Raw genomic sequence first — 25,003 nt, forward strand, 5'->3', positions numbered from 1 at the left:
GTAGTTTCCGGTTCTCTTAAATATAATAATATATCATCTGCATATGCAGATAATTTAAATTCAAAACTGGTAAATGATATTCCCTTTATCTCCTTAGTTTTGTTTATTGCAATTAATAAAGGTTCTAGGACAATATCAAAAAGTAAAGGAGACAAAGGGCATCCTTGTCTAACTCCCCTATGCAAGTTAAATCTATTTGATAAATTATTGTTAATATATAATCTTGCTCCAGGAGAGCTATACAATGTCTGAATCATTTTAATAAAACCGGATCCTATACCAAACCATTGTAAAGCTTGGTATATAAAATTCCATTCCATTCTATCAAAGGCTTTTTCTGCATCTAAAGATATTAAAAAAGCTGGATCATTTATATTTTTTGCTAAATTTAATGAGTGGAATGCTAATCTAGTATTATTTGAAGAATGTCTTTTAGCAATAAATCCTGTTTGATGTACATCAATAATGAAAGGAAGGGCTTTTGCCAATCTTAATGCTAATACTTTAGCCATTAATTTGTTATCCACATTCAATAATGAAATAGGCCTGTAATTTGATACAAGAGTAGGATCTTTGTTTGGTTTTGGTAAGACTATAATTATCGATTCTGCCATAGTACCAGAAATATTTTCATTCTTTATTTGATATTGATATAAATTTAACAGATGTGGTAATATAATATTTTGGAAAAATTTATAAAATTCAACAGTATACCCATCTCCACCTGGAGCGGATCCAACTCTAAGAGACTTCAATGCTGTTTCTAACTCTTTTAAAGATATAGGTTCTTCTAAACTTCCTTTTATATGATCTGGAATATTTGGTCCAATATATGAATTTAAAAAAGTTAATCCATCTTGTTCTTTATTTTTATAAGAATTGGAAGTATATAATTCTTTATAAAAATCAAGAAATTGTGTTATAATATCTTTTGTGTTGGTATGTGTGTTACCTTGTGTATCTTTGATTGCAATAATCTTAGATTTTCTTTTCTTTACTTTAAGAAAATTTGCTAATAATTTCCCCGCTTTATTTGAATTTCCATAATATTGTACTTGTTTATTGAAAATGTCTTTTCTCACAATTTGAGAAGAGATCTCATTATATTTAACTTTTAATTTTAATATTTCTTGTAATGTTTTATTTTCCCATTTCTCAATTAATTTATTTTCTAATAATTTAATTTGTTTTCCTATTTCAAGAAATTGTTTCTTTTTTTGTTTATTAATAAATGTTGAGTATGAGATAATATTTCCTCTCATAGTTGCTTTAAAAGCATCCCATAAGATCTCAGCATTAATAGTATCTGATTCATTAAATTGAAAGAATTCTTGCATTTTTATTTTAAAATCTTCAAGAAATTTTGAATCCGTTAGTAAATCATTATTAAATCTCCATATTGAATCAAAGTTTTCAATATCATAATTTTGAAGATTAATCCACACACCAGCATGATCTGAAATTATAATGGGATCAATTATTGCTTTTAGTACACGCTGCGCTATATTATTAGAAACAAATATATAATCAATTCGTGAAAAAGATTTATGGACCTGAGAACAAAAAGAAAATTCCTGTTCATTAAAATGAAGAATTCGCCATATATCTACTAAATCACAAGATAGTATCAAATTATCTAAGCCTAATGATTTCATGACTTTACTTGGTTTTTTATCCAATATCGGATCCATTACAGCATTGAAATCCCCTGCTACTATTAAATTAGATGTAGCCAGTGGTAAAAGTAATTGTTGAATTTGTTTAAAAAACTCCATTTGATTCGTATTAGGAGCATATAAATTGAATAAATTCAGGGTTGTATTTCCCAGAACCATTTCGATATGTACCCATCTTCCTAAGGGATCATAATTAATTAATTTAAAATCTGCATTACATTTTTTGTTTATTAGAACAGCCACTCCAGCTTTTTTCTTTAAAGCCGGTGCAAATAAACATTTAGAAATCCAACCTCCAGCTAATTTTTTTGATTCAATTTCTGAAAGATGGGTCTCTTGAATGAAGTAAATGTCCGCATTTTGATTTTTAAGGAACGATAATAATTTCTTCTTCTTAATAGGATGATTTAAACCATTGACATTCAGGGAATACATTTTTATATCCATCTAATTAATAATTATGTTGTGACCAATATTCTATAATGATTTACAAGATTAGTTCCTAGCACATTCAATAAAAATTTATCTCCTATCCCACCCAATATTTTCCCTCCCTCCCCACCCATTATCATATTCTGATTTGGAACACGCATTGGTCATGCAAAACCTATATCTCCATCCCCAGGCAACTAATAATTCATTATATTATTTAAAAACATATTTCTAAATTCAATATATTCTTTATACTTCCACCCTTATATAATTGTATATTATGTCCATTTAATCTATAAAATTTTATAAATTTACTGAGAATTATATATATTTGATTCATAAAATTAAATTCAATATCATGCATACATGTAATATAATACTCTGAATAAATAAACATATTACAAATATAGCTCTTATTCTCTATATATCTGTTATTCATCATGTAAATTAAATATATCCATTTTTATATAAATATTAATATTAATAATAATGCATTTCAATCATTTTCTTAGATCATCTTCATAATAAATTAATTTGGATGAATAATTGAATAAAATATACATATTATATCAATAAATAAGTTGTATAATAAATTCATATTTTTTTTTTTTTTTTTTTTTTAATTATCTACCAATCAATTACTTAATTTCTTATTTTTCATATTAAGTTAATATGACTGAATAATTGAATTAAATAAAAATCTTATAGTAGACATCTATTTTATTAATTAATCCTGTCAATATTCAAATTATTTTCTTGTATATATTTCATAAAATTATAATTTTCTTACACAGAATTAAAATATTGTTTTTATAATAAATTAATATATTTCATTTTTATATCTTATTCTCAATATAGCAATAATAAATTTTCCTTTCAATATTTTTAATGATAATTTCATTGTAAATCATTTCATTATTCATTAATTATAATAAGTTAATATGCTATATAATTGAATAAATTCTCTATTTTGATTAAAATATGTATTTTATATAAATTTTTAAATAAATAATTTATTTATTTATATTTTAATAATTAAAAAAAAAATTTTTTTTTTTATATTTTATTTTATTTATTTATTTATTTATTTTTTATTAGTAATATTAATGATTGTGGATGCTAATATTTTATTAATAATTAATTTAATAAAATAATATTATATTATTGCATCCACTATATCAATAAATTATATTTCCAGTTAGTAACATTTCTTATGTCTTAATTTTTTTTTTTTTTTTAATAATCTTCTTTATTTTCCCTTTTTTCCATCTTCTTTCTTCTTTCTTCTTTCTTCTTTCTTCAGCTGAATTATTCTGTTTTTTATGTAAACATAGGTTCTTTTTGTGTCAAAAATTCTTTCAGTTTTGCAGGGTCTTGAAAATATATGGATTTATTTCCACTGGATACTCTCATAGTGGATGGATAATATATTCCATATATGTATCCTTTTTCTTTCAGCTGCTGTCTGTATGTGAGGAATTGTTTTCTTATGTTTGCTGTATATTTAGCAAAATCCGGTACTAAAATCAGTTTTGATCCTTTATAATTCAAGTTTTTATTTGCTTTTGCCATTTTTAATATTTCTTGAGCTTGTTGATACCTTAACACCTTGAATATCAAAGGTCTTGGAGCAGCCTGGTTTACTGGCTTTCTTGTGGGGATTCTGTGGGCTCTTTCAATTTCTAACGGCCATTTTGAATTGAGCTGAAGCAGTTTAGGTAAAAGATTTTCCAAGAATTGTACAGGATCTCCCCCTTCAATATTTTCAGCCAGCCCCAAAATTCTGATGTTCTTTCTTTTTCCTCGGTTTTCCATGTCCACCAATTGATTTTTTAAAGCTGCTACTTCTTTTTTATCTTTGTCATATTCTTGTGTGAAGGATTCAAATTTCTCCATTTTTTCTTCCATCACTGTCATTCTCAGTCTTTCCGTTTGGATCTCTTGTTTCATGTTAAGAAGTTCTTCTTTAACTTCAGATATTTTATTGGCATTTTCAGTCAACATCAGTTTTATTTTAAACAGTTCAGTCATTATATCAGACTTTTCAGTGAGATCTTCAGTCTCCATCGGGAACGGCACACTCGATGGTGACAGGGGAGTTACTTTTGTTCTTTTTGCTGATATTCCCGATGTTGAAGGTTTTTCAGCTTTCCCCTGCTTCATACTTGCCATTTCCGACGTTGTTTTATGTATTTTTAGTAGCGATTTGAGAAAGTAGAAGTTTTATTTTTATTCCGTTTGTTGCCTGGATACGGGAGCGCTGCGGTTAGGCTGCCATATCGTGCGCGCTCCAAGCCACGCCCCCTTCTTTTTGAACTTTTTCTAATTTCGTTATACATTTTGAGATATGGTGACCAGAACTGTGCACAATGCTCAAAGTGAGGTCACACCATGGAGCAATACAGAGGGGTTATAATAATCTTAGTCTTATTTACCATCCCTTTTCTAATAATCCCTAGCATCCTGTCTGCTTTTTTTGCCAGCCGTGTACTGGGCAGAAGATTTCAGCATAGTGTCTTACGATGATACCCAGATCTTTTTTTTATAGTTCAATATTTTTATTGGTTTTGTAATAACAATGAATAAAATACATAGACTTTGTGAACATGCACAAGTGTGATAATCATTACCCAGTATTAACAAACATCTGAGTAATCTGCATGTGCAAGTAATATAATAATGCAGAGCAATACATAACAAAACAAATAGTAAGGTAAAAGAAGGAAAATAAGTCAGTCATAGATTTGAAACCTAATCTGCATCATCCCATGAATATGCAAAGAATAAGCAAGTACAAATATATAATACTAGAGAGATTCACAGTAGTCAATCATGGCACCCCATACTTTAAGATATTTAGCAAAGCAGCTATGTTTCCAGATCTTTTTTTTGAGTGTTGACCTCTAAGGTGGTCTTTAGCATAAGGTAACTGTGATTTGGATTATTCTTCCCAATGTGCATCACTTTGTATTTTTCCACATTAAATTTCATCTGCTATTTAGATGCCCAGCCTTCCAGTTTCCTAAGGTCTTCCTGCAATTTTTCACAGTCCTCACATTTTTGACAACTTTGAATAGTTTTGTGTCAACTGCAGATTTAATTACCTCACTTGTTCCAATTTCAAGATCATTTATAAATATGTTAAATAGTACCAGTCTCAGTACAAATCCCTGTGGTACTCCACTATTCACCCTTCTCCATGCGAAAAATGGCCATTTAACGCTACCTTCTGTTTTCTGTCCGATAACCAATCCCTAATCTGCTGAGCCAGGGCAAGTAGTGGTAAGAGCGGATAGTATAGCTGGTTTTAAGAAAGGTTTGGACAAGTTCCTGGAGGAAAAGTCCATAGTCTGTTATTGAGAAACACATGGGGAAAGCCATTACTTGCCCTGTACCGGTAGCATGGAATATTACTACTCCTTGGGTTTTGGCCAGGTACTAGTGACCTAAATTGGCCACCATGAGAACGGGCTACTGGGCTTGATGGACCTTTGGTCTGACCCAGTAAAGCTATTCTTATGTTCTTAATCCACAACAGAATGTTGCCTCCTATGTCATGACTCTGATTTTCTCAGGAGTCTCTCATGAGGAATCAACCGACTCACCTTTACCCACATGTGTGTTTACATCTTCAAAGATATGAAAATTGGTAAGGGAAGACCTCCATTGGCTGAACCCATGCTTGACACTAAACCATAGTTTAATGTTCCATAGTTTTATTTTTTATAATAGTTTACACTTTTTTCTGACATTGAAGTCAGGCTTTTCAGTCTGTAATTTCTTAGATCACCCCTGTAACTCTTTTTAAAAATCAGCACAACATTGGCTACCCTCCAATCTTCAGGTATTATGGACAATGTTAGTGACAGGTTGCATATCATTAACAGCAGATCAGCAATTATACCATCCTGTCCAGATTCATGAGATTTCTTTCAGTTCTTCCGCATCATCACCCTTGAAAAGCATTTCTGATTCAGGTAGATCTCAGAGATTGTGCATATATCTGAAGAGATACATTAAGTCGAGTTCCTTTTTTACTATCTCGGCTAGATCTCGTACATCTTCTGTAAAGACCGAAGCAAAGAATTCATTCAGTCTTATCGCTATGGCCTTATCCTTCCAGAGTGCCCCTTTTGCTCCTTGATGATCCAACGGTCCCGTGGATTCCCTCGCAGGTTTTCTGCTTATGAAGTACCTTAAAAAATTATTACTAGCAATCAAGAACTCATTGTGACACAGTTGAAAACTGGTGGTCACAAACTTTTGGCCATGACTGTAAGTAGTTGCTTGTAGGTTGTCCACAGCTATCAATTAATAAATCATAAATTCCACATAAAGCTGCAAAGATGACATTTTGAAATACAATATTTATGAAATAACTATCCCAATATTCATTCACCACTCACATTTAAACAGGAAAGCAAATACTTTTGTAGCCAGTTATCTTTGTCAAAATTTGTAACATAAGGAATATTAATACTCTCTAAGTTAAAATAATGAATCTAGAATTTAAATCCACTTCTTTGCTGAAAGTGGTGATTTGGGTTTTTTCCCCTATGGATTTCTAGCAAAATTGGACTATGTACTGTGAACTTTTCATTTACAAGGATTTGACCCTCCACACTCATTCCTTCCTTACTGCAACACACTGTTACAACAACAGTCGTTTGACCAGGGATTGCAAACTGCAGTTCTTTATGTACCTGGATAATATGGGCAAATCTGATTAGTGTTTTACAGTTCAGGAAGACCAACTTGTGGGGGTGGTGAACAGTACCTCTGTAGTACCTTCAGGGTTTATTGACCCAGGGAGTAGTCTTGCCCGAGAATTGAACCCAAGCTCTTTACCCTAACGTGCGGCACTTGCAACTGAAGCGCCATGCTAGTCCTTAAAATAGTGGGAGATGTGGCCATAATGATATGTGTGTAACCATGTAACAATACTACAGCGATAATTATCATTTTTATAGTACTACTTGGCATATGCAATGCTGTACAGTGGGGATAAGTAAAAGTGAAAGGTAAAGAAGATGGAACTTGATATAATATCACTGCTTTTTCTGTGTGGTTCCAGTCAAAGTGACTTGCCCAGAGCCACAAGGAGCTGTAGTGTTCTAGTACAGTATGTTCCTGCCTTTAAAGAGCTTGCAGTCAAAGTGAAGACTGTGACTTGCCTGCGATCAATGGCAGAAAGATGTTCACATATTCAAAATACTTTCACTGAATTCTATCATTTTTTCTTGTGCAATATATGGACTATTGAGTCACTTAGCTGTAAATATTTATTTTTAACTCCAAAATACTTTTAATTTAATTTTATTGTAGACATCATTAGAAAAAGAATTGTCCAGTGAAAAAGCAAAAGCAGCAGAGCTGCAAGAAGTGAAAACCAAGCTTGAAGAAAACTTCAATAAGCAGAGCGAAGATCTTAAAACCTTGAAACAAGATTATGAAAAGGTAATAATAATAATAACTTTATTCTTCTAAACCGCCATAGTCGTGAGACTTCTAGGCGGTTTACATTGAAGAGAGCTGGACAGTCAGCGAGTTACAATATGCAGAGCTAAGAGAAATACAGCATGCAGAATCTTAAAAAGAGAAATACAGCATGCAGAATCTTAAAAAGAGAAATACAGCATGCAGAATCTTAAAAAAGGCAGCAAAATACAATGTACAGATAGTTTACATTGAAGAGAGCTGGACAGTCAGCGAATTACAATATGCAGAGATAAGAGAAATACAGCATGTAGAATAAAGTTTTGTCTTAAACGCAGGAGTGGACATGTTTGAAATATTAGAAATTGATTTAGTGTTTTGTGTAGATACTTTTTAGGTGATATTTCTGTCGAATAAGGCAGTTTTTATGGCTTTTCTAAAGGTGTCATAGGTCAGTCTTGCTCCATTAATGTAGTTGTCTAACCAGTGTTGTTTGTTTGCTTGGAACATAAAAGTTCTATCCAGGAAGGTTTTGTATTTGCAGCTGGTAATGCTTGGGTATGCAAATAGATTGCTGTTTCTGGTTTGTTTTGTAGGGCTGTATAGTATGAAGTGAGGTAGAAGGTAGGTAGGAGCTAGTCCCCAAACCAGCTTGAAACATATGCAAGAGAACTTGAATATTATTCGCGCCTCCATTGGCAGCCAGTGAAGCAGTTTGTAGTAGGGGCTAACATGGTCGCTTTTTTTTAATCCAAATATCAAACAGACTGCTGTGTTTTGAACAATTCTAAGTTTCCTCATTGTTTTTTGGGGTATACCCTTATAAACGATATTGTAATAGTCCAGTGTAGAAAGCACTAGCGATTGCACTAGTTTCTAAATGATAATGGGTCAAAGTTATTTTTTACCACTATGATCATGTGTTCAACCATTGTCAAATGTGTGTCTAATGTGACTCCCAATATTTTTATTGTTTTGGTAATCGGGTAGTCGCGATCTTTTACACGTAACGTTTTGGTAATTTTGTCTGTTGGGCTTGCAAGGAAGACTTTTGTTTTTTCTGTGTTTAGTTTCAGTTTTAAATTTATTGTCCACTGTTCTATTTCGGTCATAATATGAGAAATGTATTCTGAGGTCTCGTTTGTTATGCTGTTCACTGGGATTAAAATGGAAATGTCATCTGCATATATGTAGTAGGTTTAGCTTTTCCAGGAAGTGACCTAAGGATGATATGGAGATGTTGAATAGTTTGGGTGATAGTGGTGAACCTTGTGATACTCCCGAGGGGTTTTTCCAGGTGTTTGAGTACATCCCACCACTAATCACCCGGTATGATCTCTTTGTTAGGAAACCCTGTATCCAGTTCCTTACTCTTCTTGTAATTCCTATTCCATCTAGGCAGCGTAGCATTATATCGTGATCAACAAGATCAAAAGCCCTGCTGAAGTCTAGTTGTAAGATCAGAGCACTTATTCCTTTATTGAATAAGCCATATAGGTGATTAAGGATCGAGGCAAGGACTGTCGCAGTGCTAAAACCCTTTCTGAATCCTGATTGGTGTTCATTGAGTATGTTAAATTTGTCTAGAAAGTCCACTAGTTCTAAGTTGACTAGTCCTTCGAGTAGTTTGGTGAATAAGGGGATGCTTGCTATCGGTCTGTAGTTGGTTTTCAGGGCTAGAGAGTTTTTTTGGTCTTTTGGGATGAGTGTGATTAGTATATGTCCCATTTCCTCGTGGAATGTTCCTTCAGTGAGAGTGGTTGTTATCCAGTTAAATAAATCCTTTTTTAAAGTCTAGTGTAGCTGCTTTCAAGATTTTGGAAGGACATACGGCCAGTAGGCAGTTTGATTTAGTATATTTATTGAATAGGGTTAGAAATTGGTGCCAGGTTGGAGGTTCAAAATGGTTCCAGAGCATGTCTACTCTGGTTTCTTTTACGTGGGGTTCTAATTGGAAGTCGAGCTACCCAAAAACTGAAACTTTCCTTCCCTCTCTAAAAGGCGTTTCACTTGTAGAAAAACTAGGTTCTTCCCTCCCTTTCAGAATCACTGAGCTCTGGAACAACCTTACCTCCCCTCTTAGGAATCTGAACTCCCTCCAACTCTTCCGTAAACATCTAAAAACCTGGATATTTTCAAAAATGTAACTCTTCCGCTCTCTGGTTACTCTGTCCTAAATTTTCTCTTCATTTTGTCTTTTCCCTTCACTGGAGTTCCTTTCTACCCTAACCCTTGTTAACCGTGTCGAGCTTTGCGAATGTAGAGATGATGCGGTATACAAACCTAAGGTTTAGTTTAGTTTAGTTAGTCTAAGATTTTATTGTTGAAAAAGGTGGCAAGGGTTTCTGCCGAGGGCATACATTCATTATCCTGTAGCATGATTTGGGCGGTGTCAGTTAATTTGTTTACCAGTTTGAACAGATCTTTGCTATTTGTTTTGGGTGTCCCTATTTTTTGTGCGTAGTGTATTATTCGCTTTTCTCTAATCAGATTTTTGTAGTTTTTCATCTTTTGTTTCCAGTGTATTTTGTCTTCTTCTTTGTTTTTTTGCCAGGTTCTTTCTAGTTTTCTCAGTTCCTGTTTTAGAGTTAGTAATTCAGAGTCAAACCATTCATTTAGTTCCCTTCCTTTCTTTTTGTATGTTTGGAACGGTGCTATTTGATCTAACACTTCTTTGCTGAACTTTGCCCATTTGTTTGGGAAGTTTTGTATTTCCTCCATTTTGGGTTGTAATTCGTAGTGGATCCAGAATTCTACAGACAGTTTCTTCATAAGTTTTACATTTAAGATGACATTAGCAGAGAAGTTTTGATGATTGAAATGACCAAATGTAATATGGATTACTTGAGAGGCACAGTGACTTCAAGTATTACCATCATTTGGGTCCATCAGTCTTCTGCAGGAGGCCTGAACCAGCGCTGGGTCTTTTCAGATGTGTTTGGGGGGGGGGGGGGGGGAGTGGAGCAGTTTCTGATGTGGAAGCCCTGAGGATTTTCTTTAGAAATTCTCCATTTTTATAGCGGTGTGTGAAAGTTTGGTTTGTTCCAAACCACTTGAGAGCTTAGCTTAGCAGCAGCATCTTTTGTATGTGCAGCAATGTAAAGAAGTTTAGCTTAATTTCTTTGGGCATGATATACCACCCTTCAATAAATCAGAGCAGCTTACAATTTAAAAATAAGTCTTTCTTTGGTTGGAGTTATGTTGAGACAGGATGGAAAATGACTGTATTAAAAAGTGAGGAAGGCAAATGGCAAGGTCTAAATTTATTTAGATTTATATCCTGTCCTCAGAGAGTTCAGAACAGGTTATAGTTTACATTCACAGTGTTATAATATAGGGTTTACATACAGTCTGTTGCAATATATCTTCATATAGGATTACTTACTGATGCTGGTGAAGGATTGAGGGAGTGACTAGGCAAAAAGGTAGGTTTTTACAGCTTTTCTAAAGTTAAGAAGTCCTTTAAGGGCTCTGATATGAGGAAGTAGGCTGCTCCAGAAGTTTGGTAAGAAATGGGAATAGGATCGTTTCCAAGCTGTCTGAAGTTGGAGAGAGTATCCTGATGGTGTATATAGATGCATTTCATCTTGGGAGCATAGCATTCTCTTTGGGAGAGGAAGTTTGTCTTGGGAGAAGTATTTGGGTGTCATGTTGAAGAGGGATTTATATGCCAACACTAGGCCTTTGAAAATGCAGTGTTTGGTTATGGGCAGCTAGTGGACTGATATCAATGCTGGAGAGACTGGGTCATGAGCTTTACAGTAATCTTATTGCTGCATTTTGAACTTGCTGTAGTTTAGTGTTTTTTGCTGTAAGACAGTTGAATAAAGCATTGCAGTAATCCAGGCGTGTAAGGACAAAGACATAGAGTAGTTAGGCGAAATCTTGTTCCACAAAGTAGTTTCTTATCTTTCGGAGCTGGTTTGATTGTTTAACTGTATTTTATGTTCCCTACCCTATTTAATTTTTATATTATGTTAAACTTTTATTGTAAACCGCTTAGATTTACCCTTGGTTTTATATTTGCACTATATTAAATAAATTGAACTTGAAGATTGAAGAGACTACTTGTGAGAAGTGTTTGGAGAGTGATAGATAGGTTTGAGTCGAAAGTAATTCCTAGGCTCCGTACTTTGTCTTTTGTTATCAAGGTAGTTGATTCCCAGGTTAGGGAAGGGTGGGTATAGGAGCATTTTTTTCTTTCCTAATCCATAGTAGTTCAGTCTTGGAGTCGTTCAGTTGAAATTTCTTCCAATGTTTAATTTCGGATAAGCAGTTGTGCAGGGTTGAGGTCTGGGAGTCACGATTTGCTCCTAGTGGTAGGTGTAGTTGAATGTCGTCAGCGAATGAGTGGGTTTTGATTTGGTATTGTAGGGCTATGTCAAGTAATGGTTTGATGTAGAGGTTGAAAAGAAGAGGGGATCATAGGGCCCCTCCACATTTGATTTCCTTAATCCTAATTGTTTTTGTTTTTCTTTCCTTTTATGTTTATCCTGGCCAGCAGTGCTTGTTTTTCTGTCTTTGGCAGTAATAACTCATAGAAGTCTAGTCTGCAAGAATTACAAAGCTACATAGACCCCATGAGAAATATTTTATAGATAATGTAGCAGGCAGGTAACAGCACAGAGGCTCTAAAAGAAACAGCCAGTCTGTGGGTTCTGGGATATAGTTATTGAAATTAGACATTTCTTTTCTCGCTGATACCATATATGACATAATTTGGTTAAAAAAATCTGTATTTCAGAAGAGTTGTGTTCAAGTTTCAAGTTTATTATGGATTTGATTAATCTTTTATTCAAAATTCTAAGCGATATACAAAGCAATAAAATAGTAAATTACAGGTATCAAGGGGAAACAAACCAAATAAATACAACTGATTTGACAAAACATATGATACAAAAGGAAAAAATGGGGAAAGAAATGCAAGTTAATGATAGTAAATAAAACGAGTTGTCTGTCCAGGGAAGTATTTTTTTAATACAGCATTCTGAGAACTTTTAGAGCTATAAGATGCTTTGAGTATTAAGTAGAGCGCATGTTAATTTAATATTCTCCATGAATTGACCTCATCAATAACCTTCTTCTATGATCCTCAGAAGTACCACCTGGGACTCAAAAATTATCATTGTCCCAGGCTTTACGTACTACTTCCTCACTGGATCATATATTTATATTTTTTTATATAAATGCTTATTAAATATTCTCAATGTTACTTTTAAATAATTTTTAGTTCATAGTATTATATAGTACTTAGTATATAGTACTTAGCTTTAATGTGGTCTTCCTTTCAGAGATAGTGGTGCCGACATGTTTCATCCGAAAGTTTTTTTTTTCAAGGCCACTGATCCCTTATAGAAGCTTCACGCCACTCCAATAGACCACTTAACCAATAGACCTATTGTAGGTTAAGTGGTCTATTGGAGTGGTGTGAAGCGTCTATAAGGGATCAGCCTGGAGAATGTCTGACTTTTTTCGACCTGATGGAGGCCTACCTGCATGTCCTGATTTGAGCCTTCCATCAACGATTCCTTCGCTTTGCAATTTTGGGAGAGCATTATCAGTTTTGTGTGCTTCCCTTTGGTCTGACCACGGACCTTCATAAAAATTGTGGTGGTGATGGCAGTGGCCTTGTGCAAGGAGGGCATTCTGGTTCACCCCTATCATGACAACTAGTTGATTTGCACCAAGTCATTTCAGGAGAGTTCCCGGGTTACGTCTTGGATTGTGGAGTTCCTGCGTTCCCTGGGCTGGATGGTCAACCTGTCCAAAAGCTGGTTGACTCCCTTTTGGTCATGTACCACTTAGGAAGTTCTTAAAGAGAGCTCTGTGAATTAGAGAATGACAAGGGGACAAATTTTTCCCTGTCCCTGTGGGAACTCATTTTCCCATCCCATCCCAGTGAGTTCTTTTCCTGTCCTGCCCCATTCCTGAAAACTCTGTCCTCACCTGCAGAAGTGTCAAACACTTTAAAATCATAAGTGTTCGAGGCTTGTTCAGTTAAGGCAGAGCTTATAGGAATGGTGCAGGGGCAAGGACCCTATGTCATTTTCTATTGTGAATCATTACCTGATCCTTTCTGTAGATGGATGCCAGTTTAGTTTGGTTTTTGTTTCCATGATGTGCCTAGTAAAGAAGGGATACATCTACTGGTTGATAAATGTTAATGAGGAAACAATTGATTTCCATCTAATATACGTAGGGCTAGATTTACCAAAATACAGTACTGTTAACACATGCTAATGCCATTATTGTGTGTTAGTGAATAGTTCCAAATGCATACAATGGAACATATGTTAGTGTGTTTAATGTGCACCTTCTAGTAAATCTAGCTCATAATAGTTTGTCACATAATATATACCCATACCTTGATCTAGAGCAGTGGTCTCAAACTCAAACCCTTTGCAGGGCCACATTTTCGATTTGTATGTACTTGGAGGGCCACAGAAAAAATAGTTAATGTCTTATTAAAGAAATGACAATTTTGCATGAGGTAAAACTCTTTATATTTTATAAATCTTTCCTTTTGGCTAAGTCTTAATAATAATATTGTAATTTATAGCTAAAAGAGACATATGATCAAGAAACTGATAAACATGCCGAGGGCCTCAAAATAATACCTGGTGGGACGCGAATTTGAGACCACTGATCTAGAAGGTGCAATGGCCAACATTCTGTAGTATGTGACTATTGTTTTTCAACCTTTGCATTTAAACAGAAGCTAATCAATTTTAAAGATGCCAAACAGTTGCTAATTCAGCAAAAACTAGAACTACAAGGAAAAGTAGATGACGTGAGTTCAGCTCTGGACCAGGAAAAGAGTAAACAACTTCTTATCAAAGATGACATGAAAAAGGAAGAAGAAAAATGGCTGAAAGAATGTGCTGATAATGAGGCTAAACTGGTAAGTTTATACACACATTACTGGTACAACTGGTTCTTGAACACTACAACTGTAGGTGTAGAAAAAGTTCCTAGGAAGATCATGTGTACCTCATTGTTCCGGTAAACATTCAATTTAGTAAAAAGTTTTGAATATATTCACCGTTACAGAATTTCTTTTCTACATGGATCGGGGTTTTTTTTTTGTTTTTTTTTTGTAGTCATCCTATGAGACTGGAAGTAATTTTAATAATCTGTGAATAGAATATGTAGCTTGCCTGATTAAAGTAGTGAAAATCAAGTTCCGATTATAAAAGATTATTAAAGGTCTCTATCAGCAGCTGTTAAACCCACTTAGATATTGTTAAATTAGAACACCCCTCACCCATATTGTCCTGACAAATAATCTGAAATGAATTCAGTGAACCCTGTTCCCTTCCTTTCATTGACAAAATACTCTGCAGTTTTGGTGTATGGGGTTGCAGAGAAGGAATAGCAAAGATGCCCGAAGTCATTATTTGTTACAGGGTACTGTAAATATGTTCAAAACGGGACTGGCCGAGTATGTCCTGAGGATTGGTTGAGAGCCCTGCCCTACACCAGGTGCCTCAGCTATAAATATTGTAAAAGCTTCACCTTCAGTGGAAATAAAATACTTTTTGTTGCATTTCCAGATAAGTCAAGGCTTCAGTTTCATTGTTTTATTTAATATCCTCTGCTCTTTGTGGAAATGAAGCATTTGTCAATTAGAAGTAGTCCAATAAAAGTGTCAGCAAGATGCTCTTAGAATGCATAAACGCCAAATCAGATTCTGATATGCACAAAGAGCAGTGGTTTTAGTTTTAAATTCTTTATTCATTTTAAATCTTAAACAAGTGTACAATAAAATATCCATTAAACTTTCAATATAACACTTGAAATTCTTAATCATATCATTTAGAACAAAAATATACATCCCCACCCCCCACCCTTCTTAAAGTAACTAAAAACAAAGAGCAGTGGTAAAAAAGATAGTGTAAATACATAGGTAGTAAAATTTAATTTTATATAATCTTTTAGTGTTTCCATTACACAGGAAACAATTTGAAAATCTACCAGAGGTAGGATCTTGGTTTTGGGGGTTGATGCACCAGAGCTTTCTGTTGACTTTCTGACTTATCTTTCAAACATATGCATTTTGTTCCATTTTTCTTCTAGAGTGCAGCGGTAAAAGAAAGAGAAAAACTAAAGAAAAGTCACGAGGAAGCAGAGGCCAAGCTCGCCATGCAGATTACTGCTTTGAATGAAAATCTGGGCACCCTGAAAAAGGAGTGGCAGAGCAGCCAGCGCAGGGTCAGTGAGCTGGAGAAACAGACAGATGATTTACGAGGGGAGATTGCAGTATTGGAAGCAACAGTACAGAATAATCAGGACGAGAGGAGAGCACTGTTAGAGAGGTAAAACGGGTTTACTTTTACTTGGGTATGAAGAATTGCACTGTGTTTGGGTAGAATTTTCTGCAGTTGGTTTCCAGGACAACTGTTTCCTTCCCATTGTGCAGCAAAGAAAGGTGGAAATATTTAGAAACAAGGCAGATGTGAGAGGATAAGCCTTGCAACCCTGGCATCTGGAGAAAGACACTAGCATAATTTCAGATGACAGTTATCATTTATTGCAGTGGCCTTCATTGCAAGGCCCGCAAGCCAGTGCCAGCCCCCAGAGACCTTTTTGGCAGCTTGCGCTGCAGTCCGGGATTCCATCTCCTCTAACCCCTCCCCCACCCCCCAGGATTCATTGCTGCAGCTGCTTTATCTCTCTTCAGGCTGCCAGAAAGCTTGAGTGACGTAAATCTGCTGCTTTCGGCGACATGGAAGTTTTCCCTCTGCCACTGCTTCCTGTCCTCACATAGGTATGAAGCAGTACAGAGGGAAAGCTTCCGGGCTGGTGAAGGCAGTGGGTTTTTCACTCATAGTGCCTTAGGCCCGAAGAGTGAAAAAAACTGCTGCCGTAAGGGATCCCATGGAGGGGAGGCATGCAGGGGAGGCCAAGGTGGGAGGAGGAGTTGTTATAGGGGAAGAGAAAAAAAGAAAGAGATGCCAGACCTTTGGTGGGGTGGAGGGGTTATTCCAGACCATGGTAGGGAGGAGTGGGGAAGAGAGAGAGAGAGAGAGAAGAAATACCAGACCACAAGAAGAAGGAAAGGGAAGGAGATAGATGGACTATTAAAGGGGAAGGATGCCAGGGAAGGGTAGGAAGACAGAGAGAGATTCCAGACTAGGATAGTGAAGAAGAAGGAAGGGAAGGAGAGGAGAAACATACCAGATCACAAAAAGGGGGAAAAAAGAGAGATGGACTACTGGGGAGGGAGGGAAGGAAAGAGAAATGCCAGACTAGGGAAGGGAAGAAGGAGAGAGAGGTAAGGGAGAAGGGGAAGAGAAGGACAGACATGCTAGACCACAAAGGGGGAGGAGGGAAGGAAAAGAGGGGAGACCAATGTCAGACTGTGGGAAGGAGAGGAGAAAGATGTTAGACCACCAGAGGAGAGAGGGAGGAGATGCTGCTCAGAGATGGGAGAGGTGGGGAAGGGAAGAGAGATGGAAAATGCTTTAAGAAAAAATGGGAATAGGGAAGAAGGAAGAGAGAGGAGTTGGTACACATGGATGGATGGGAAGGGCAGAGAGAGGGAGGATTTGGTGCATATTGGGAAGACATGAAAAAGTAGATAGAATTGAGAAGGCAGTAGAAAAATTGAAGAGTTTAGTATTAAAAGTTGATGCCAAAGGTGGATGTAGGGCAGAAAGTGAAGGAGAGAAGTACATCAAATGCATAAGAAGGTCCTGGAAACAGAGTTAAGAGCACAGACAGAAGGAAGTGCAACCAGATACTGGGAAAAGAAAATTAGAAAAAAATATATATATTGGTTTATAATTCTGCAACACTATATAACTTTGGATCCATTTGTTTCATATTCAGATGTCTTAAAAGTGAAGGAGAAATTGAAAAGCTTCAAGCCAAAGTTGTAGAATTGCGGAGAAAATTAGATGATACTACTGCAGCAATGCAGGAATTAGGAAGAGAGAATCAGTCGCTTCAGGTAAAATATTGCATTGCTGTCCACTGTGTTTTGCACAGTGAGACAATTATGTGAGATAATTATGCAGGTCTAGAGTGTTGAGTATAAACTAATCTTTTTTATAATCATGTGTTGCTTCTCTCCAGTTGCCTGTCTGTAAATGTTTATAAAACTTATACCAGTTTTAAGAAGAGCCCCTTGTTGCAGCTTGTCTGCTTACTAGAGCCTGGACAAGCTGAAGGGCAGTATTCTATTTTATTATAGCCCTGGTTGTGCTGAGAGTCCTGACCCTTGTGCAGAGAGACTGAATGGTGATTTTAGAACCCAGGAAGCCATTTAACTTTTCTACAGTGCTGGCCACATTGTTATGGATTTTATAACATAAGTTGTTTTAATTGAAAATGACTTGGACATTTCATCTCAAAATTCAGAAAAGTGTAACGTTTTAACAGCAAAACATGTTTGTCAATACTTGTCCATCCACCATGTGCCTTTATCACTGACTTTCTCTGGAGACAAGCAGGTGATAAGCAGGCACACTTGTTGGTGAAGTCCCTAGACTGATCTTGTGTGTCGGTGCTCACAGCTTTTGGTTTACTGGGCATGTGTAGGGACTCCCGCCTTCTGAGGCTCCTCCCCTTGCCTGTCAATTTATTCTTTAGCCATTCCTGTAAGATCACAGCTCGCTTCTCTCACATATTCTTTTTCATATCACTATTTTTTAAAAAACAGACCTTTTCAAAAAAGGCATTTTTTTTTTCAAATATATTCTCTCATATAAAAACAAAATACAGAGAAGAACATCATCTTCACAGGATTGTTAAAGAAAATAAAGCAGAGCCCTCAAGGCTCCACAGAATGGATCCATTACTCCCTCCCCCCAGGGGACCCTGTTTCGGCACTGCTGTGGGAGATGAACTGCTGTTTCCAGACGGTCTCAGAATGGGAACAAGCAAGGGAAATACCCAATGTTCGATGGGGGCTGCCAGTTGGCATGAGCTATCCGATGCTCTACCCCTTCTTCACTGAGAAGTGTGGCATCAGTATTAGGAGCTCACCTGCAGTGTCCTCTTGCTGCCTTCAGACTAATGGGAAGACTCCTGTAGGCCCAGTTTCAAACTCACAGTCCTCTCCTTCTTCAAGCAAGCATCAGCAGACAAGAAAAAATAAGCTTCTATAGCTTCTAAAGGTGCCTCTCCCCCTCAAAATGAACTAAATTTCTTAAATCGAATATCCAAGGATTCCCTTTAAAATGTGACAAAATTGAGTAGGAGGTGCCCGTAGCTTTAATGGACAGCCAGGAATCTTTTCCTACTCTTGACTAAGAGCTGGCATGCATAGGGTTCAGTAGAACTTAAACCAAAGTTCAGCACAAGGGATCTAGGCTAGTAGGTATAAAATCACTATGAATCAGATTGGGCAGACTGGATGGACCATTCAGGTCTTTATCTGCCGTCATCTACTATGTTACTATGTTCACTCACAACCTGTGGCTTAACAATTGTCAATATGGAAGAATTCGAACTTCTCAGCATCTTCCGGATTTGGATTTTTAGACTATTCTGGTTGCCTATCCAAATCCATCCAAATAGTTGCATACATGTTGAGCAGGTTAATTCCTTGCCCAAAGTGCCTTGAAAATTTAAGTTTTGTACCCTTTTGCTGCCTTTGATACTGTTGACACCACCTACTCCTCGATACGTTGTCCTTGCTGGGATTCCAGGATTCAAGTTTCAAGTTTATTTAAAATTTCTTATACTGCCCAATCAACCTTCTAGGCGGTGTACAAATGTGTAAAAACATACATTGGCTAAAATACAAATTTAAGATGACAAAGCATCACCAGGAATAACAATAACATTCAGACACATTTAAAACCATGACAAACGGGAACGAAAGGTAAATGGGTTCTGTTCTCTTCCTGTCTTTCCCATTGTATTTTGTGTATGTTATGGTAAATCTTCCTCCGCTGCCATCCCACTGTCTTATCGATGTACCTCAAGGCTCTTTCTTGGGCCCTCTCCTCTTCTCCATATACACCCGCTGTCTCAGTACACTGAATCGCCCATGATTTTCAATGTCACCTCTATGTTGATGACTCCCAGATTTACCTCTCCACACCAGATATCTCTACAGGAATTCAGGCCCAAATCTCAGCCTGCCTGTCTGACATTGCCGCTTGAATGTCTTACCGCCATCTCAAACGGAATATGACTAAAACCGAATTCCTTATCTTTCTGCCTAAACCCACCTCCTCTCTCCCACCGTTCTCTATTTCTGTGTATAATATTCTCCTCCTCCCTGTCTTGTCAGCTTGCAACCTCGAGGTAATCTTTGACTCCTCTCTATCCATCTCTGCTCAGATCCAACAAACCGCTAAAATCTGTCACTTCCTCCTCTATATAATATTACAAAAATCCAATCTTTCCTCTCTGAGCACACTACCAAAACCCTTATCCATGCTCTAATCACCTCTTGCTTAGACCTACTGCAATGTACTTCTCTCAAGTCTTCGCTCAACCATCTCTCTCCCCTTCAATCCATTCAAACTGTTGACCAATATTATGTCATTCCCGGCACTGGACAAGGGTTTAAGATAATAGGGAGATACTCTTCTTGGCAACAAAGTTTCACCCCTTGCCAACTTTTTTCGTTAGGCACTCACAAACTGTGGTGAGATGTTCAGCTTCCAAGCAATTTCCTTGTGTGTTAAAGTGATTTCCTCCAGAAGAACACAAATCTGACCCTTCTTTGGATGATATTACAATTCTTACCCATTAATATATTCCCATGTTCAAAAATTAATGGTATACAACACAAACACTCGATAATGCCTAGAAAAGGTTTGTTAAATTCCTTGCATTTAATAAATACTGAGAACTCCCAAAAATGAGATGTTTCAATCCGTAGTATTAATCATCCTATAATCTAATATAATAAAACGCTAGGCCGCGCATGCGCACTTCCTATGTGTGCGCCAGTTTTCCGTGAGCTGTAGCGACACATAGGAAGTGCGCATGCGCGGCTTACGGTCTGGCCTGGAGTCGGATGTCGGCCGCGGCGGCCCGAGTAGGATGTCAATCCGCCCCTTCTACTGACCGGACAAGTCGCCCCGCTGCGTTTCTTCTCGGGGCTCAGAGGACACCTCTGAGGGTGGTCGGGTCCCGGGCTGCTCGATCCATGCATCTGGCTGGCTCTCCCACCAAAGCCCCCCACGGTGGCTGCTCCTCCCGCATCCGGCCCCGCATCCAAAGCCTCCCCGAAGGCGGTAGCCCACCAAAGAGCCGCACCAGCGTCGGAAACCCCTCCGACGTCACAACGTCAGAGACAAGGCTTCCGATGCCGGTGCGCCTCCGGAGAGAAGCTGCGGCCCCGAACAGCAACACAACATTTTCATGGGAGCCAGCCCTTAGAGAAGGCCAAGAAGAGACAACACCGTGAAAAGCTCCTACAAGGGAGCCAACCAGACCGCGAGTGCGGGGCCGCTGTAAGCGGGGATCGGGTGAGGAGCAGCCACTGCCTGCAGTTTTGAAATTTGGCAAGGGAGCTAGGCAGAATGGGGTGGGGGACTTCTAAAATGTAAGGCTGCATGGTTTACAGATAAGGGAGAAGGGTTCCTAATGGACAGTGGGGAACATACAAGTAAGGGAGAAGGGCTACTGCTAGACGGGGGGGGGAGCAGGAAGTAAAGGAGAAGAGCTACTGCTGGATATGGGGAGCGGGAAATGGGGGGGTGATGCTGAACAGGGGGAGATAAAAGGAGAAGGGCTACTGCTATATAGGGGGAGCAGGGAATGGATGGGGGTGCTGCTGGACAGGGAGGAGGTAAAAGTAAGGGAGAAGGGCTGCTAGCACCCGTTAATGTAACGGGCTAAACAATTAGTATATAATAATTTGCTGCAGTTGTCCATCTGTGCTGAAATGTAATTGAGCTGGTCTGGATAGCCAATGAAAAGTCTTCCATCTTTGGGACGTTAGATCACTTAATTTTTTATTGTCCCTGTGTAAATGCATTTTGGAAATTAATTTGGCCCCAAATTAATGAATTATTAGAAAATCCTGTAGGACTCTCATATGATACTATACTATTTGGTACAGCAATGAGAACTCAGCGTCCGATTTCAGCAAACAATAACAAACTATTATTAATATTGACAGGGGTCGCCATGCAACAAATAACTCAAAATTGGAAGGATTATTCCAAACTAAACTATACATTTTGGTGGAATTCAGTCTGTCATATATACAAAATGGAAAAAACAATAGCATTACAACAGGGAAATATTCATAATTTTAAGAAAATTTGGGAACCATTGACCCGCTATTCCAATGATCAGATTTCATAGCACATTAGTAATAGTTATATTAGCGTGGGGAGGGGAATGTATATTATGTGGAAATAAGAAATTAAAAAAGGGGAGGGTTATATTTTATATGATAAGATGAATTATTTGTAATCATAATTTTTCATGTATTAATTTAAGCTTTATGTACAATTAAATTATTGTAAGAATGAAAAATTTATAAATAAAATATTAAAAAAAAGAAAAAAAGAAAAGTCTTCCATCTCAACTGTCATTCTGAGGCAGCACACCTGTTTCCAGAACAGACATTCCATGCTGTAACATCAGCTAAACGTCTGTTAAAGATGAATGCTCTTCTTATCCGCTTGACATTCTTCTTTTCTATAGACCTCCTATTTCTTGGAATAGATCTTCCCCCTTAGTTTTAGATATGATAGCGAATGCTATAGTGAAATTTCATAGACTTTTGATGATAGGTGACTTACATTTAGAAGACATTACTGACAGAGACACCTCTGATTTTGTTAATTTTCTTCAATCATTAGGTTTTACATGTGCTCCCTTTACTTCTACTCATGAAAAAGGTTACTCTTTAGACCTTGTTAGCTTCTTTGATCACACTCCTCAACAGACTTTTATCAATTCTGTTCGTTGGCAATCAGTCCCCTGGACAGATTATTTCCTTAGCAAATTTTCACTTCCTTTCTTTTGTCTCCTATCTTGACACAATCATCAAATAAAAAAACTGTTTCTTTTCGGAAAAAAATTTGTCCAGAACTTTTCTGGTCCCAAGTTTTAACCACTCTTCCTTGCTCTCCCAGGGAAGATTCTACTGACGTAATCTGATCTAAATGGAACTCTCTTACAGAATCCACTTTTTAGCTCCAGTTACTACTAAACAGATTACTGAAGCTCAGAATGTACCATGGTTCTTACCCTCTCACAGTATCTTAAAACAAAATTGTAGAAAGTTAGAAAAGAGATGGAAAAAATCCCACTCCGACTTGGATAAGTCAATCTGGCGAAGTGCACTTAGATCTTATAATCTTGAACTCAGGAAAGCAAGAAAATCTTATTATGGCTGTAAAATAGTTAAGTGTCCCAATCAAAGCAGTACTCTTTTCAAGCTTTGGCGCTCGTTGACCAATATCGTACCTAAAACTGATCATCTTTCATCTCCCTCTGTGAAAACTTTAGCTTGTTTTTTTCAAGATAAAATCTCTTATCAGACATTCTTTTACTACAACTGAAATTGATTTTCTTTTTGTTTATTGCAAAAATTCTATAGAGGGAATTCTAACTGACTGCTTTTGGCACTCATTTGCTTTAGTTTCTGAATCTCAAATTCTCAGATTATGTGAAAGGATGAGTAAATGTATATGCTTGCTGGATCCTTTTCCATCCTATTTATTCATTAATATACCTCCTCAAGCTGCTACATGGTTGACCACTTTACTTAATTTTTCTCTGGAAATGGGTTATTTTTCACATTCTATGGACCAAATAACACTTTCACCTCTTTAAAAAAAAAGACGACCTAGATCCTTCTGTCTGTTCTCATTAACGCCCAATTGCTAACATACCTATACTGACAAAAATATTAGAATCAATTGTAGCTAGTCAACTTACTGATTACCTAGATAAATTCTTCCTTCTCAAGCCATTTCAACATGGATTCCGTTCCAATTTTAGTACCGAAACCCTATTGATCTCCTTTCTAAAATCCAGCAAATTCAACCCCCAAATAAATATTCCATTTTACTCCAATTTGATCTGTCTGCAACATTTGATGTGGTTCACCACGATATCCTTCTTCAGTTGATTTCAGATATAGGTCTCCACCAAGTAGTCCTGGACTGGTTCTCTAGATTTCTTTTGTGTCGTTACTATTCAGTGAACCTTGAAGATAATACATCTGCTTCATGGCAACTTTCCTGTGGAGTTCCTCAAGGCTGTTCGCTTTCACCGATATTATTTAACTTCTATATGACCATTCTTAATATTTTTAAGTTGTCTACTTGTGAAACGTTATTCACATATGCTGATGACATTTTTATCCTGATAGAGATAGATCCAGATACTACTGATTTAGTGCCTAAAGTAAACCTTTGTATCTCGAAACTTCTAATATGGGCCCAGTCTATTCGGATGAAATTGAATTTGTCTAAGATTAAACTGCTGTGGCTTTGCCCAAAATTGGATTGTCTCCCTAGTTCTGTAGTACTGGCTTCTGGATCCTCCCTATAAATTGAGTTTTCTGCTAAGATCCTTGGAGTCCTCCTCGACTCCTCACTTTCCTTCAAGGATCAATTCAACTCTGTGATTAAGAAATGCTTTTTCAACTTACACATGCTGAGGAAGATCAGACACCTTTTTCATAAACACCATTTTTCCTTCTTGGTTTAGTCGATTATTTTATCTCACCTTGACTATTAAAATGCCCTTTACCTCACTATTGCAAAAACCTGTCTTTCTAGACTACAATTGGTCCAGAATACAGCTGCTAGATCGATTTTCGGGAAATGCAAGTTTGATCATGTGACCCCACTGATTTATAATCTCCACTGGCTCCCTGTATATTTTAGAATCCAATTTAAATGCGCCTGTGTCACTTTTAAAGTCCTCTGTGGTATTTTTACTCCCCTAGTTCCTTTATCTTGGACCTCTTATAGATTCTCTTTTGCAAGGGGTGATCAACAATTCAAGCTGTCCTTGACTCTTGGTCAATCTCTGTCTTAAGTTTACTCGACTTTGGAACAACCTTCCACTTCACTTTAGAAGTTCTGGTTCCCTTCCCTTTTTTCTTAAGTCTCTGAAAACCATTCTGTTTACTAAACATTTTGGAAACTAATCTTTCTTGATAATTCTCTATATGTTCTTATTGGCCTAACTTAATCATTGTAAACCGAGTTGAGCTTTCCTGGATTGAAGTCTCGGTATACAAAACTAAGCATTAGATTAGATTAGTTTACATTGATTTTACTGTCAGTAAGCTCTCAGTATTGCCAAAATCCATAATAATTTGACCAGCACTGTATGTACCCTATGCATCATTGCATATTGCATTAGGACGTATAACCAGAGTGGCAGTATATGTTCTTCAAATATGGGCTCTGACACTCATCTTCGTCTGTTTAACCTTGGGGGAAACTAGCTGCCACCACAGAAAGCACCTTAGAAGTAATCTTTGAAGATGCCAGTTTGGCTTCCATGGTGGTTATGGC

The 25,003-nt window shown here is 36.9% G+C and overlaps 1 protein-coding gene across 3 annotated transcripts in view; it reads left to right on the forward strand.

The window, feature by feature from the left end:
• The window catches only part of EEA1 (early endosome antigen 1), a 243,198-nt gene that overhangs the window by 207,819 nt on the left and 10,376 nt on the right, over positions 1-25,003 (forward strand). For all 3 annotated transcript variants that reach the window (XM_033951558.1, XM_033951559.1, XM_033951560.1), the window contains 4 exons: positions 7,434-7,565; positions 14,260-14,445; positions 15,621-15,859; positions 17,376-17,496. In XM_033951558.1, the coding sequence (XP_033807449.1) occupies positions 7,434-7,565; positions 14,260-14,445; positions 15,621-15,859; positions 17,376-17,496 (678 nt within the window). The remainder of the gene's footprint in view (positions 1-7,433; positions 7,566-14,259; positions 14,446-15,620; positions 15,860-17,375; positions 17,497-25,003) is intronic.

This window comes from Geotrypetes seraphini, chromosome 7, assembly GCF_902459505.1.
Source record: "Geotrypetes seraphini chromosome 7, aGeoSer1.1, whole genome shotgun sequence".
Lineage (NCBI taxonomy): Eukaryota > Metazoa > Chordata > Amphibia > Gymnophiona > Dermophiidae > Geotrypetes > Geotrypetes seraphini.